The sequence below is a fragment of the Pteropus medius genome, unplaced genomic scaffold (genome assembly GCF_902729225.1).
Source record: "Pteropus medius unplaced genomic scaffold, Ma_sr-lr_union100, whole genome shotgun sequence".
Taxonomy (NCBI): domain Eukaryota; kingdom Metazoa; phylum Chordata; class Mammalia; order Chiroptera; family Pteropodidae; genus Pteropus; species Pteropus medius.
The window spans coordinates 108,860-126,136 of record NW_024346202.1 but is presented as its reverse complement, the minus strand read 5'-3'; the positions used below and the strand labels follow the sequence as shown (position 1 = coordinate 126,136).

General features: G+C 37.3%; 1 protein-coding gene across 1 annotated transcript in view; it reads right to left on the bottom strand.

Moving 5' to 3' along the window:
* LOC120613060 (ankyrin repeat domain-containing protein 26-like) overlaps nucleotides 1-16,469 on the bottom strand; it is a 54,955-nt gene extending 38,486 nt beyond the window's left edge. Inside the window, exons 1-9 of the mRNA XM_039875699.1 lie at nucleotides 16,219-16,469; nucleotides 12,447-12,561; nucleotides 12,112-12,285; nucleotides 10,531-10,637; nucleotides 9,115-9,252; nucleotides 7,404-7,474; nucleotides 5,865-5,936; nucleotides 4,503-4,531; nucleotides 4,334-4,406 (exon numbers count right to left, since the gene is read on the bottom strand). Of these exons, the coding sequence (XP_039731633.1) occupies nucleotides 4,334-4,406; nucleotides 4,503-4,531; nucleotides 5,865-5,936; nucleotides 7,404-7,474; nucleotides 9,115-9,252; nucleotides 10,531-10,637; nucleotides 12,112-12,285; nucleotides 12,447-12,561; nucleotides 16,219-16,469 (1,030 nt within the window). The remainder of the gene's footprint in view (nucleotides 1-4,333; nucleotides 4,407-4,502; nucleotides 4,532-5,864; nucleotides 5,937-7,403; nucleotides 7,475-9,114; nucleotides 9,253-10,530; nucleotides 10,638-12,111; nucleotides 12,286-12,446; nucleotides 12,562-16,218) is intronic.
* Nucleotides 16,470-17,277: the final 808 nt, after the last annotated feature.

Below are 17,277 nucleotides of genomic sequence, written 5' to 3'. Positions count from 1 at the left end.
GGGCACTCTGGTTGTTTACACGGCTTGGCCACTTGGAAAAAGGTTGCTATAAACATCAGGGTGCATCAATCTTTACAGATATATGCTTTCAAATTTTGGGGTAGACACTCAGAAGAGAGATTGCTAGGTCCTATAGTAATTCTAGTCTTTATTTTTTGATGAACCTCCATACTGTTTTCCATAGTGGCTATACTGATTTGCATTCCCACCACCAGTGTATAAGGGTTCCTTTTTCCCCACAACCTTTCCAACACTTGCTGTTCCTTATCTTATTGACGATAGACATTCTGATAGGTGTGTGGTGGTGCCTCACTGCAGTTTTGCTTTGCATATTCCTAATAGCTAGTGAAGTTGAACATCTTTGTATATATCGACTGGTCATTTGTAGGTCTTCTTGAGAGAAGTTCTGTTGAGGTCCTCTGCCCATATTTTTATTAGATTGTTTGTTTGTTTGTTTGTTTTGAGTTGTGGGAGTTCTTTGTATATTTTGAATATAGACCCTTCTCAGAGGTTCTTTTTGCAAATATCTTCATTCATTCACTTGGTTTTCTGTTGGCTTGTTGATGGTTTCTTTTACTGTGCAGAAGCTTTTTAGTTTGATATACTTCCATTTATTTATTTTGGCTTTACTTCCCTTTCCTTGGAGGTCAAATTCATAAAATCCTCTCTACATCCAAGGTCCATGAGTTTAGTACCTATGTTTTTTCTATGCAATTTATTGTTTCAGGTCTCATATTTCGGTCTTTGACCCATTTGGAGTTAATTTTGGTATATGTTGACAGATAGCAGTCTAGTTTCATTCTTTAGCATGTGGCTTTTCTGTTTTTCTCAGCACCATTTATTGAAGAGGCTTTCTCTTCTTCACTGTATGTGTTTGGCTCTTTTGTCCAAAATTACTTGTCCATATACGAGGGTTTATTTCTGGACTCTCAATTCTACTTCATTGGTCTGCTTGTCTGTTTTTCTGCCAATACCATGCTGTTCTGATTATTGTCTCTTTGTAGTATAATTTGAAGTCAGGAAGAATGATACCTCTGGTCTTGACCGTTTTTTCTCAGGATCGCGTTAGCTCTTCAATGTCTTTTGTGATTCCATACAAATCTGATGCTTTTTGGTTCTATTTCTTTAAAAAATACCATCGGGATTTGGATGGGAACTGCATGAAATCTGTATACTGCTTTGGGTCCTAAGGTCATTTTAACTATGCGGATTCTGCCAACCCATGAACACAAAAGATTTATTTCTTTGTGTCTTCAATTTCTTTGAATAACACGTTCTAATTTTCAGCATTCAGGTCCTCCACATGCTTCATTAGGTTTATTCCTAGGTATTTTATTCTTTTTGTTCCAATTGTAAAAGGAATAGTTTTTTCATTTCTTTTTCTAATAGTTTGTTGTTAATGTATAGGAAAGCTGCAAATTGTCGTATGTTGATTTTGTATCCTGAGACTTGTCTGTATTGGTTTATTGCATCTAATAGTATGATAGTGAAGTCTTCAGGGTTTTCTATCTAGAGAATCATGTCATATGCAAAACGTGACAATTTGACTTCTTCATTCCTATTTCGAATGCCTTTTCTTCCTTTCTTGTCATGCTTGCTCTAGCTAAAATTTCCAACACTACATTGAATAATAGTGGTGATAGCAAACAGCCTTGTTTTGTTTCTGAACTTATAGGGAAGATTTTTAGTTTTTCAAACTTTAGTATGGTGTTAGCTGAGTTCTTGTCATATATGGCCTTTATTATATTGAGATACTTTTCTTCTATATGCATTTTATTGTTTTAATCATAAATAAATGCTATATCTTGTCAAATGCTTTTTTTGCATCTACTGATATATCATTTTAATCCTTTATTTTGTTTCTGTGGTGTATTACATTGATCAATTTGTATATGTTGAGCCATCATTATGTCCTTGATCGTGATATATAATCTCTTTAATGTTCTATTTGATTCACTGGTATTTTGTTTAGTCTTTGCTTCTGTATTAATCCGAGATACCAGTCTACAGTTGCGTGTGTCTGTGTGTGTGTGTGTGTGTGTGTGTGTGTGTGTGTGTGTGTGTGTGTTATCTTTACCAGGTTTTGATGTCAGGGTAATGTTGGACTCATAAAATGAGTTAGGAGGTATTGCCTTTTTAAAAAATTTACAAAAGTTAGAGAAGAACAGGTTTTAAAGAATCTTTGCATGTTTGGTAGAATTCCCTGTGAAGCCATCTGGTCCTGGGCTTTTACTTTAGGGGAGGTTTTTAACGATTATTTCAATTTCCTCATTGTTGATCAGACTATTTAGATTTTCTTGTTCTTTGTGATTCAATCTGGGAAGGTTGTATATTTCTAAGAACTTGTCCATTTCTTCTAGGACATTGAGTTTAGTGGCATATAATTTTTCATCGTATTCTTGTACGATTCTTTGTATTTCGGTGGTATCGGTTGCAGCTTCTCCACTTTCATTTCTGATTTTGTTTATTTGTGCCCTTTCTTTTTTTTCCTTAGTGAGTCAATCAGGGCTTCATCAATTATATAGATCTTTTCAAAGAACCAGCTCTTTGCTCCATTAATGTTTTCTATTGCCTTTTTGTTCTGTTTCATTTCTTCATTTCATTATTCTCTAATTTTTATTATTTCCTTCCTTCTTCCGACTTTGGGCTATGTTTGTTCTTCTTTTTCTTTTTCTTTTTTTTTAATGAAGTAATGTTACATTGTTATTTGGTATCTTTCTTGATTCTTGAGATAGTCCTGTAATGATATGAACTTTCTTCTTATTACTGCTTTTGCTGTGTTCCAAAAGTATCGATATGTTGTATTTTTCTTCTCGTTTGTTTCTATGTATCTTTGGATCTCTTTTATTTCTTCTATGACCCAGTCATATTATAGCAGCATGTTGTTTAATCTCCACATATTTTTCTTGCTTTCTTTTTGCAGTTGGTCTCCACTTTCAAAGAATTATGGTCGAAAAATATGTTTGGTATGATTTCCGTTCTTCTTAAATTTGCGAAGGCCAGTTATGTGTCCCAACATATGGTCCATCCTTGAGGATGTTCCACATGGATTGGAGAAGAATGGATAATGTGATGTTTTGGCATGAAAAGCTCTGTATACATCAGTTATGCCCAATTGGTCTAATGTGTCATTTAAGGTTGGTATCTTCTTATTGATTTTCTGTTTGGATGAAAAAGGCTGCCTGTTTATCTGTGGCTGTTTTCTTTCCAGTAATACTGGCCTCCGTGCTTCAGCTGCCTTTCCTCTATATCTCCACTTTTGTTGCTAGGTCCAGCTGCAGTGTGTGTCTCAGTTCCCGGGTCTCCAGGCTCCGTGCTCTGTAGACTGACACTTCATGCTGCATTGTCCCCGGGGCTCACAGCTAGCTCTGGGAGGGTATAAGGAGGCGTGCTGTAGGCGGCTTTGGGGAGACGGCCAGGTCCCGTGACTCAGCTTTCTGCCTGGCAATAGCGGTTGCTAAAACACAGCTGTCACCACTCTGTATCCTCTCTCTATGCTGGTTTCTACCCTGGTTTGCAGGCTCCGCCACGTGGAATACGCTGATCGCTCAGGCAGGAATGTTCGGGGCTGCAAAGAGTGCAAACTGCCTCCTAATTCCCGCCCCCCTCCCTCCTGCATCCTGCTAGGAGCTCTGGGCAGTGACTGCAGCATCATCTTGGCTCCTCTTTCCTCTTCCCGATTCGCCCACCTTCAGATGCTCTGATGTGCAGATTTCTTAGGTGAGTTTTTGTGCTAGACTGGGTATTTTCTCTTGGATTGTAGCTGTTCAGTTTATTGTAATTTCAAGTGTACCCCTCAGGCCACCATGCTTCTGATGTCAGAATATTTCCTTCATTTTAATAATCAAAGACACTGTAAACACACATGCACAAATACACACAGTCTGCTAATGAGAACATCTGGTCGGCTTAAGGTCACCAGTGTAAGAACACTAAAAGGAAATAAAGTTTAAAAACAATATGCTAGCAACTGAGACTTTACTCCATGTGAAGGTCAGAATTCATATAAGCATTTTTAAACACTGGAAAAGTCTTGGAGTCGAATAATTAAACTCGGGGTATCCTTACTAAGTACAGGGACTCCAAACTGGAAATATGAAGATATTGAAATGAAATTAGAAATATCAGAGTTAAAAGTTACATTTAAAATTCTTTCTTCCATTTGTAAATATCTCTTTTCTTAAAGTTAAATACAAAAATGACATCCACACAATTGATGTTAACTCCTTCTATTACTTTGCCTAAAAAAGAAATTGAAAATAAAAAGAACATGAGCATGTCCTATTTTGTTCTGTACTCTTTTCTAGAGTTAAAATTGTTTTATAAAGTTTACCTGATCTGGACGTTCGTGTAGCCTCCATTCCTACTTCTTTTTTAGAAACAAAGTCTGTCACTTCAACCTTACGCTAAATGGGTTTTGAAACAAGATGGATAAAAAATAATGTATATTTCATACATGACATACTTAAGAATTCAAGATAAAAACATATAAAAGTTATTACCTTCAACCGAGGATATAGGTTGAGAGAATCTAAAAAGCAAAGGGACATATATTCAATTATTTGTAAATATATAAACCAACTATACATTCAACTAGAGCCAGTATGGAGCTGAAACCTCACGTTTGGCTTTGGAAATGACGTATAATGACTTAGAATAGATTGCTGTTTTCTTGTTTTTTGACTCCTACCACTACTGCCTAACCCCTCAACTTTTAGATTCAGTGTCTCACTGTTGGTATTCAATAACAGAAATGTACTTCAAGTCAAACGTTGAAAAATATTATCAGGAAGGCCTCAAGTACCAGAGTGCTATATACCTATAGGATATCTCAGAAGTGTCTACTGAAACTGAACATCCCCCAATTTCAAAATCCACACGCCTGTTCTAACTGCTTTAACATCATAAACAGGGATTTAGTGCAACACGAATCAAAACTGAATCATCCCTATAAATAAGAAGATAACTTTTATTCTCATTTTAAATCAGAAATCATTCTGCCGATTTTATTTTAAAATTTGATGGGAAGATTCATCAAGATAAGGAGAGATTTTAATTACCATACGAATTGCCATGGCGTTTATGTACAAATACTTGTTCAATATTCACCAAAAGTCAAAAAACGAAACAGCACAGCAATTTATTATGGATGATGCAATTGAGACAAGTACCATGTGAAATCATCATATTACAGCTATTAAAATGTTAAACTCCCCCAAATTAAGTAAGGGCTGTAATTACTGTACAGAAAAGTTTTCGCACAGCAAGACTACGACTGCAATCCTCAGCAAGTTCCGCTTGAATGGCTCACCCTTGGTTGGTGTCTGGGAACCTGGTGGGAGAGGGTTCCACCATTCCCTAACTGACAAGAGGGGCTCACTGGGCCTCGATTGTCTGTAGAAACAAGGTGGTTGATGCTGAGCACTTGCTTTCCTTCTGGGAGTCTGGAGATTTGGTCCATGCCAGGGGGAGGATGCCTATGTGACTAGCGTGCCAGAAAAACCTCGGGCACTGAGCTCAGTGAGACTCGGGGCCCGGTAGACGACGTCTCAGAAGTGGACACAGGAGGAACCAAGCGCATCCTGGGAACTCCAGAGGGAGACCACTCTTAGAAACTTGCACCTGGTTTCCTCCACACTGTGTCCCAGGCCCCTTCTCTCTTTCTGGACTTTGCTTTGATCCTTTCACTGTACTAAACCACAGGCATGAGCACAATGTTGCTGAGTGCTGTCAACTTGCTAGTAAATAACAGAACCTAGGTGTGGTTTTAGGAACCTCTAACAAAACTGTATTACATCAAAGGTTTATTATCTGGGTTAGCGTGTTGTACGTGATGATGGTCGAAAGGTTATTTCACAGCATACCTGCTATTGAATTTTTATTTCTGGATAATTCTTCTGTAGAATCTTGCAAATCTGTATCTGTTTGACTAATGTCTTAAAGGGATAAATAAAACAATGATGTCAGAAAATAATGTGAAACAGGCAACAATTCTACATCAATCAGAATAAAAAATAGAAAATCCTAATGACAACATGTTCTATAAGTTCCTATAAAAAACGACGAGATCCCACTGTCAATTTTATCTGACTAAGCAGGGTTTCAATTTTATAATAGTTATGCATCAATCAACTGTGATCACCAGAGAAAAACATAGCTATCATATATAGTATAATAATGTACTGCCAATGATAGAGCTTTATTTGTTTAGAATCTTTTTCTTAATATCTCATAAAACTAAAAACATGCCTTAGCTATTAAACGGCAATGCTTCACAGACCAAGTGAAGCAGTCAAAAGACACTCGATATTTAATAGCAAACTGTTAAGCAGAAAATGAATAAATGAATAAAAATTCTGTTTTAAAAACCACAGAATAAACCAGAGACAGCAAACACGATATTTTGAGCACCTTCAAGGCCAAATCTCTACTTCAACTTTGTGTTTCCTATAACTTCTAAATCAACCTACAGAAGTTCTTTCATCAGATTCTCTAATTTAAAGTGTCCTCATATGGTTCAGATTGCACAATGCACTGGTGCCACATCCGGGTAGTACGGTAGCATTTTTGTGATTTTAGAAATTTTTTGTACTTTTTTTATAAGTTGTGACTCGACGTAGGCTCTTTGAATATTTATTATGATTATCTTCTGCCTAATGGTGACAGAGCCTCTTGTTCTAAAGAAATTACAGAGTCATGACAATTATCCAAATGACACAAGGAAACAACTTGTTCTACAAATGATGTCAACATCTCATTCTCTTCCGACTCATGTGGAATGAAGGTGATAATAGTGAGACCTCGTTGTTATAACAATAAATACAATAACCTATGCTTTTCAACAAGGCCTTCCTTTTCTGAATTCCCTACTATCAGTGGATGTCTTCAAAAAACAGTCTCATCGGGATTGCTGCTCATGTTACTGACAATGTTTCAAAGTTCTCACTGTTTGCCATTTGATTGTGGTACCAGGAAGTTGTTGTTGAGTTTCTAGTTTTAGTGACATTTTTAGTGAGACAAATCACTCTGTAAAAACAACTATTCACTTCTAAATGGAATCCATTTGCTGTAAAATTCAACAAAAATCGATATTTTACAACAAACTAAATTGATTATAAGGCGATTACAGAGGAAACATGTAACACGCACACTTAAAAAAATTTTCTTTTGGCACAAAAATATCATATGAGATTTTAGGTGTCATGCTTAATTAAATGAATTTCTTTTCAGACAATACTACCGCAGATTTTTACATACCTACAATTCATTTAGACAATATTCTCAATACTAGACTATTAAGAAAGAAATTCCGAGAAAATACTACTTTTTATTAACAAAATTTTCTGTCTTTAATGTTATGTATAGTAGGGCCAACAAGAGTAATTCACTAGCAGAAGCCTTACCTTGATTGCTATTCTGAGACAACTGTTTACAAATCTCTTCTACTTTATAATCACGAATTAGTCTGTAATTGCTGTGTAAAAAATGGTGATAAATAATGTTACTATCTTTCTATTGAAATGAAAAACATTTACCAAATATGTGATATTCTTATAGCATTTCAGATATCAGAGGTAATAATAAAACTTTAATTATTCCATACACTTCAAATTTGTAAGTTCTCTGTATTTTTTATAAAGCATGTGATTAAAGAAGAAAACAAAGTAAGGTCTATCACTCATAAATTGAGGGCAGTAGAGTTCAGACAATTAATTAGATATAGCTTGACAGAGAGGCAAGTGTCATGAACCCAGAAGTCCTAGCTCTGTAAACAGCAGGCAGAAACCTTAGAGAGATCGAGACCAGGCTCAAACTACTACTATCCTCTCTCTGATGACTCAAACACTGAACCAGCAATATCTTTATTAGAACAACACTTAATCTCCCTGCCCATTCCAAAGATATGACTGTACTTGCACATGGATACTCATGAGTCAGGGATGGGCCTGAGCTAACTGAACGCCAAATGACTGCCTTTAGATTCAGAGCTTTCTGTTGCCTGGCTTCCATGGGAGGCATAATTGTAAATATTTTGAACCCTGAGGAAGATTCAAGTCACTTGGGAGATTTTCATGATTCTAGAAAACAGATCACTTGAGGGGCCAATCTTCATTATAGACTCTCAGGCAAGTTGGTGCCTACTACTCCGGGAGGGTGACATGGACCTTCTATGACCTGAGAGGTGCTCTACAGGATATCAGGTGGCCTTGGTGTAGAAATCTGGTAACAAAAGAGAGAAAAATATGACCTTTTCCTGCAGCATTATTTAAACATCTCAGCTTAGAATGGTTCCAAATAGCATCTGCTAGCAGATTATGCAATAAAGATGCTCAAAGAGTAATGCATCCTGAAGGTCTGAGCTCAGATGTGGCTCCATACAGGTTTTGAGTAGGGGCCAAAGGGTTGTGTGCCCAAGGCCTGGAGGCCCGGCTGACAAAACTGGTGCTTTGGAATAGTGGCTGAGCAAAAAAGCACATGTGGATAAACATTAAAAAAAAATGTAATATTGAAGTCCAAGTGCGGATCTCCATGAAGACTGAGGCATTTGGATCAGCAAGGGCAACCTGGGAGCAGAGGTCACTCATGACCCCAGGACCAGTTTCAAAGAGCCGCTGTGCAGCAATTCTGTCAGTAGACACAACACACTGAGTACAGTGTCCTTCTTTACATCTCCATCTGACAAGTGACAGAGGATTGTCACCTTTGGATTTAGAAAATCTTAGGCGTTTAAAAAATTCAAGTGGGAGAATATAGGAAATAGCCCCAGAAAACAGAATTTTCTGCTAAACTCACATTTCAAGTCCCCAAAGAACAAGCGAGAGAAGAGACATTATTGTATCCCATGCACAGGGCTTATACTTGGAATGAACAGGTCACATTAGGATCCCGAAGGATAAAGGATTCAAAGTCCTGAGATAAGGAATCTATACCCACTGCTGCTTCTAACTTGTCCAGCCTTTAACTGGTCTCTGTCTGAGGAGGGACTCTAACTCACTGCCATTCCCAAACTGCCTGAACCAAACTGTGACATCTCACCTGTTATGTAAGAAGTAAGAGCTAAATTCTTTTAAACCTCATTTTTGTGATCACTAACATTTTAATAGAAATACTTACAAAGTAAGACCCGTCTTAAAAGCATGTTCTTCTGCAGTAGATCCATTTTTATCTTCTGCCAACACGTTGACACCTTCCTGAAGAAGAAGCTTGACTAGGTCTGTAGATGAATCGTTTACAGCAAGCATAAGAGACGTTCTAAAATAACAGAGAGTTAATTTCACACTTCGGAATGTTACTGAAGTTATTTAAACAGTTAATTTGAAATCTTTTACCAAGATTACGTCTTGCCTGTGTCTGTAGAATTCTCCGGTTCCATGTTTAAGTGTTCATCTTTAAAATACCTCCAAGTATAAAAGGAAGGGACAAAAAGGAAGCCTCTTGCCCCACTTGGGTTTTACATAGAACGTGCTCAATAAACTCCTCTAATAGAGAAGAAACTATACTGAGAGCTCTTATCTGAACTAAGTAAAGATTTAGATGAAGAATTACCTGTTTCATCCTTAGTCTCACATATTATATCTCAAAGTCAGCTAGAAGTCAGGTGACTAAGAGCTGTTTTGCAGGTTCTAGACAACAATATTAATAATAATTATAAGAAGAATTGTCCTAGAGTTTATGATACTGATAAGCGTGTGCTAGGCACTAAAGTAGATGCTGGATAATCGAGCACACACCATTCTTGCGGGATATGTTCTTATCCTCCTATTCATGTCAGGACACATATTTGGTGATGATGAGTAGTGTTCCCAAGGTCACACTCCTGGTGTGTGAGAGTCTTGTGTGAACTGAAAGCCCATCTCATTTTTTCTTTATACTCACCTCTCATTTGTCTTTATTAAGGAAAAGTTCATTCAGTTAAAGTTCTCTTTCTTCATCTACCCACGCCAATTAAAAATAAAAACATCAAAATATACCAGAAATTAAAAATGATAAAAACTAACGAACCCATAGTATCTGGGAGCAGTAATTCATAGTCACTTAAGAATAACTTAACAACATCAGTATTTCTTAAACAAAGCAATTTAAAGCAAAGAATCATCCAAAAGACAAAATCAAGTCCTATTTGCTTCATATGCATCTTTTAAGTAAAACTGTACACAAAGTCGAGGTTAAAAAAACTATGAGAGACTCAATTCCATATTGTAGTGTAAAGTAAAAGTTAGAGTTCATACAATATAAAACTAATAAAGCTCTTTTGAAATCCCTTGAGTTAATATAAGATCATAGGACCAAAAATATTAGATTAGAATGACATCAGTCAGTATTATAAATAAATATGAATATGAATACTGCATTATCCTCTTCTTATAGGACGGTCAGAATGACTTTTACATCTAACGAATGATGCCTTGATATCTTTCACTACATAAGTCTAAATTAATCCTCCTCTTATTAATTTAATCTTTCTGACCTGAGTGACTGTTACCACTCTAGAACAATATTAAGGTTAAGAAAAAGAACAAACAACTGTACCTTTTAAACCTATCGACTGCATGTATATTTGCATTTTTCTTTATTAAAAATTTTGCCATTTGATGTCTGTGTTCATTGATAGCAAGTAAAAGTGGTGTGAGTTCATCCTGTAAAACAGCAAAAACCATTTAGAACTGATGAGATTACGTATCTCGAAACTGAATTTTAAAGCTTATAAAAGATCCTCAGAACGTAAACATATAATGTAGCAAGTAGAGAACAAGTAGCCCTCTGGGCTGTCTCCTGCTGCTCCTTCTCTTTAAAATACCCTCCTCGACCCTTCAACACATTTACTGCAACATCCTTCTCCAACACTCTCTTCAAACACTGACAGCACTGCTTCCAAAATCCTGGCTCCTCTCACACTTTATCTATCATAGTATTCGGTAGTTATCATATGGCTCCCCATTTAAACAAAGAGCTTTTGGAGGGCAGAGGCCGGTTTTTTTACCTCTGTATCTCCAAACTCTAAAACGTAACAGTAAACACTTGAAGTATTTTTATTGAATTAATAACCTAAATGATTATCACTGGAGCAGTGTTTCTTAAATCATATTCCAAAGAATATCTACTTGACTCGAAGTTAAGTACTGTGCCCCAGGAGGAAGACTCCAGAGAGATCGCCTGGGTTTGCGAAGGATGACAGAATATGCTTTGTATGCTTAGTACTAAAGAAATGTTTAACATGGCTTAATCCCAATTTGATAATATTATTTTTATGCCAAACATTAACACTTCAGAAATTATAGAGTCTCAGGGATACAGTTTTGAGAGCTTTCCAACAGACGTGAAGGTTTCTCCAGCTTATACAAACTTGCTGGATTCTCTTCTATCAATGCTATCAGGACACCAGGTGTCAGCTTCAGGCACCCCTGCTCTGAAAGGGTCACTAAGGAAATGGACTCTAAAGTAAAAAGACATTTTTAGTGATTGCTTCAATTAAACGGCTCATGGGTTTTCTCCGTTTAGAGGATGATAGATTTTTATCTTGGCTGTTAGAAAGCACAATATGAAATTTTATTCTCAATTATAAAGATAATCCTGAGACCCAAATGCACATCTGCCTTTTTGAAAATCCCTAAATGGCTGGCAGGGTGGCTATGAGCACTGTGGATGCTTTTGCTGACAGTCCAGACATGACCTGACCAACTTGCTCCAATCCTCAGAACCTTGGCGTTCTGCAGTGTTCACACCCTGTGGCCTGCAGCTTCTCTCTGCATCCCCAGAGGAACCCACTTCCTAAGCCCCTGCCTCCATCACAGCCAACCCCCACCATCGCTTCACTACTCCAGGCCTTCTGTCACTTGCAGGCTCTGAGCCTATCAGCCAGTCGCAGGCACTAACAGGAAGTTCTTAACTCTGGGGTGAAAGGGGAGCTGGCATACAAAGCTTTAGCTTTTCTGTGGACATGACATCTCTCCAGCCCTTCCTGACTAGGCTTTGGAGTTTGTTCCACAGTGACATGGCCTGATATATAATACACAGTGTACAGATTAGAAATATAATGCTTGTGGCTAAAAAAGAAAAAAACAAAAGACATGTATTTCCCATATCTTATAAATAAATGTAGTTGATCTATACCTTGTTCTTTGCTTCAATATCGGCCTTGTTTAAAAGCAGCTCCTCTGCTAGCTCCATATTCTGACCAGCGACAGCAAAGTGCAGAGCTGTGTTGCCGTCGATGTCCATCACATTTGGATTGGCACCACATTTTATCAGAATAGCAGCACATTCCTCCTGCTGGCACTGTATGGCCTGTCATTATTATGAGAAAATATAGACTTTAAATACTAGGAATTCAAAGTCAACATTCCACAAGTTTCACATGGGAATTATAGTTAAATGAGATAAACTCCTATTCATTCTCCATAATTGAATCAAACCCATCGCACTTTGACAGAGTTGGGTCTCTGTACCTTAATCAAAGCGGTCCTGTTATCGTCGTCACAGTAGTTAAGCTCGCATTTACTGTCTGTTAGGAGAGTTACCACTTCCGGATGGCCGTTGGCACAGGCCAAATGTAGAGCAGTCCTATAAAAGTGAGAGTACGTTTTAGGAAATTGGAGGGCACTATCTCCAAACACACTATTATTCATGGAATTGTAAACATTTAATGCTATTCCTATGCCTTCAAAACAAATATTTAATTTTCTTCTGAAGAAAGTACAATATTTATTAGCTTCTATCACCTCATTAATGAAAGTGCTGCCCCTGTGTATAGAGACAGCATGACCCGGGGATTCTGCTCAACTTGGCTGTGATCCTATTTTTACTCTGTCACTTCTTAGTTATCAGTGAGTCTTTCTGTACCACTATTTCCTCATCCAAAAATGGCGATAAAAATAATGGTTTTCTCACAGGACACTGTTGATTGCTTAAATGAGAAGCTATGCAAACTGTTTACTACAATTCCTAGCACTGAACACAGCTCAATAATTGTTAGATAAAATTATTATCATTATTACTATTATGATTATTTTACAAAGACAATATTTCAATTTAGTAACATGATATCATTACACCTTTTTTTTGTAGCTATGTCTTAAGGATTAGAAACGACATACTATTTCGATGATTCTGACATGCGTACGTTCTCACACTTTAACATCTCTGACACTAAAATGCAATTTATAATGCAGGATGCCTTTCACCTATAATTGTCCGCGTTTTCAACAGTTTCTTATAGGTGCATAAAACAGTGGGCATCATACCGTCACCCACGTGCCTTACATTAAGTGAAATAATGGTCAATACAACAGACTCTTGCAGTTCTGGACATTTGGTTGGCATTGAAGTCAATTTTAGTTTTTAAAAACATTATTAGGAAAGAAGATTAAAACAACAAAACAAAACAGGAAAAGAATTGTTTTCAAGCATGTCTCACTTTGCTTTTCCAGAAATTTTAAGTGAAAGGGAACTCAGGATTCAAATGAATAGGGATGGCTCATTTTATTCAATAGTTAGACTTCGAGACTGTTTGGAAATCAGATATTTTCAATAACCAACGTTAGATTTAATACTATTCTTCACTTTCAAAAGGGCAGTAAAGGTTATCTTTTATAATTTTCTACCTTCAGTAATACAGGGAGAAAAAGCTTCAATTGTGATTAGGTCCTAAAACTACAATTTCGAATTTCTCGTTTGGCTCATACTGGACAACAGGAAGTTTTGAAGGATGAAAAGGGCCTGAGAGACACACTGAAAGGCTTCTGAGAAGACTATGACTGCTACGAAATAGCTATTCAGGTTCGATTTGACAAACAAATGGATCAAAAATATGGATAGATATAGTTGCAGAGTTCAATAAATGAAACTTTTATAAAGTAAAACAATACTTCTGCAATAGTAATAATCACTTACATTTGCTTTTTTTTATTTCATAAGGACACAACTGACGTGATTAATCTATAATTGTTTACATGTCGTATGTAATAAAGCTGTACATGGAATTAAAACATAGGTCAGTAATAAAATATATACATAAACTCGACAGGCACAGATAAAATGTTTCCCTTCTGAAGATACTAAAAGTGGTCAGAAGATACCAATTTTCAAAAACATTTAAAAAAACAGACTGAGTAATCATTTTTATTTGTGCAAAATTCATATTCCAGCTCTTCCCCAACATTATTTCATTCTAGTAAAATTTTCCTAGGATTGCTTTCGTGTTCATTGTAGAAATCAGATTTTTAAAAAAGGAAAAGAGAATTTCACTAATAATACAAATGCTCAGAAACAAATTGTGTTATTTTCCACATATTTTTGGCTAACATCAGGTCGGTCTGTGTGTATATGCAATGAAACCAATTTTTCTCCATTTCTGATCTACCAGAGCACACCTTTGCTCATCAACATACTTCTATTATCTATAGCACCTTCAGTGGTCATGTGATTCTATTTTAGGGATGTACTACAATTCATTTATAAAACCCATTTCCATGAGTCCTTAATACATTGTTATTTTAAGCGGCATTGAGAAAAACAAATTGTATGTAACTTATCTAAATATTTCATAGAGATTTTTAGTAACGATAGAATTGATGAAATGTAGAGGAAATGGATACTTTTCAAATGTGACACTTATCACCAATTGCCTATTCGAAAGTCAAAAGCAACTCAAACTGTAAGTAGCAGTCTAAGTACCATGGTTCCTCGTCTTCACAAACTTTGAGGATGGAAAAAGGTATTTCATTCCTCATTTAACTTCAATTCCTCTGCTTACCAGGGACACCAATATTTTTCCTGTGTCTATTGGTCAACTGTAGATACACAAAAAGTACTCTGTCTAATTTCAAATGAGGGTTTTTCCTAGTTGATTTCAAAGATCCTCTGTCAAATGAAGATATACTTTTCCTCAGATAAACATACATTTTTAATATTTTGCAAGAATATTTTCTTTTCTTTTATTAATATTATTTTCAGATACACAGAGGGTTTTGACTTTTTATATTGCTTAACCAACCTCTAGAATTCTTGCTTTAGAAGTCTTTGTCACATAAAAAATGTAAAAATAGTCATTTGAATTTATTCTGGTATTTTTCTCATTTTGCATATTTAAATTTTTCAGTCTATACTTAATCCGGAACTTGTATTTGGGATAAAAAAATATAGCTTCTTTTCTCCATATCCTTCACAGCTACCTCCACCATTTATGACTAATTTATTTTTTCTACTAACATGAAATGTCACCAGTAACAGGCTCTACAGTCGTACATATATTCGGGTGGGTCAGTCTTTGTCTATTATCTAAAATTTGTCTTCATTTCATCACAACAAGAAAAGACAGCATGTGTAACTCAAAAAATTTTAAACCATATTTTTGTTGGTTCATGTAAAATTGACATATATATAGGAAGAGCGCACATATTGAGAAAATGAGTCTTCCTATTCCAGACCACAGCCATCTTCCCACTTCCAAGTTCACATCTAAGGTCTCTCACTGAAGACCACACATCCACAGGTGTGCACTGCTATAAAATAGATATTGGATTTTATCCAAAGAATTTTTAGCCCACTGCTGTGGGATTCTCGAACGCAGAGATGGGACACTGGGGCTATAAGCAGGAAGCAGCGTTTATTGATCCTGGCACCGCCTCAGCGGATTCTTATCCAAAGGCTGAGCCCCGACTGTAACGTAACGGACAGTTTTATACAGTCTTGTCATTCCTACGCAGCTACATATAAGGAAGAACATTAATTGGTTTGCAAGCTATGAGAAAACTGAAGTTAGCCAGAGAGCTCTCGAGGTTGGGGAAGGGCGGTCAGGAACGAACTCCCTGAGCAGGAAATGGCCAGGCAGGGTCAGGCTGCCACACCACAAGTTGATCTATTGTAGGAATTATTTTTCTCATTATTCACTTTTCTATAGTTTATAACATTATGGTATAAAAATGTGAACATCAAAAAATAAAATGCTATAGATACTTAATTGTGATTCTATTACTGATATTTAATTAAATTGATTTTAAAATCATCTGTAAAGTGTCTTATAGGGGCAGATAAGGTGCCCAGGTAAGGTCCCACCACAGAGGTGCTGCAGAGCCGGGCCTCAGGAGGGGAGACAGCCCAGCGCCCACTGTGACGGGAGGGCTGGGCTCCACCAGGTTGTGCCCTGGCAGGTGAGCCCTTCTCCCAGGTGCCCCCCACCCCAGGCCCACCCATGGCCACTGGCCTCACAGTCCCTATTACCTGTTCTTCTTGTCTCTGTCATTCAGGTACTTTTTTTTGCGCAATAGAAGTTTTTGCACTTTCTGGACGTTGCCCGTGCTGGCAGCTTTGTGGATTTTTCCAAGATCTTTGTCTCGGATGTGATACTTGGGCCCTGAGGAGATTCTACTGCTACAGTCAGGGACTGTATCAGCTCCATTCCTCTGCTGGATGGCTGAGGAGTCCAAGAACAACTTGTCCTTCTGTCTCCTAAAGCCAAAAAACTTTCTCATGGCGATACCGTGCAGAGCCCTGGGCTTCAGAGACCCCTCAGCACCCTCTCTGCTTTCCGTCTCATCCTGGGTGGGCTTCTAGCCTCCAGATAAGCCAACCGCCTCTCACCACGACAGCCCAGCAAGGCAACTAGGCAGTTAGGCACTTTAGAATCTTTCAGCCGCAATAATGGTTACCAAGCAACACAAGTGAGCATTCGCCTGGCAGTAGGTGATGTCACTGCCCGTGTGCACGGAGGCCCAACGGACAAGGGGACCCAGAGCACCTGCGAGGCACAGGTGTCTCCAGTCCCAGAGGCTGCTTGCAGGCAGCGCTGGTTCCCTTCAGATGTTCCTGGGAACTGGCCAGTGTTTTGCTCATTCACATGAACCCTGAAATAGATGAGCAGATATGAAAGAGGCAGAACACTGAAGCAAAAACCTAAATGAGAAAGGAAAAACTATTGCTGTATCTTAAAAATGTGAAATCTATTCATTTCTATTTATAAACTATAAAAACATTTAAAAGCATGCTCCACAAAGATAACTTCATACTTTCAAATGTTCTAGTTTTAACTTCAAAATCAATCGTATACAACAAAGACTTCCATAGACTCAAAGCAACTTGAGAATGTTACAATGCACTTGGTACTTATCTGATTTTTAAATAAGGCCTATGAACATAGAAAACTATTTTTCTACTTATTATATATGTTAAAAAAGACACAAACTTTGCTCCTTTTGCCCCTTGATTTCACCAATTAATTCAATCTAGACCAGCTAGGCAAGATCTATCCTGCCATTACTTTACTCGGTAATTTGGTCATTT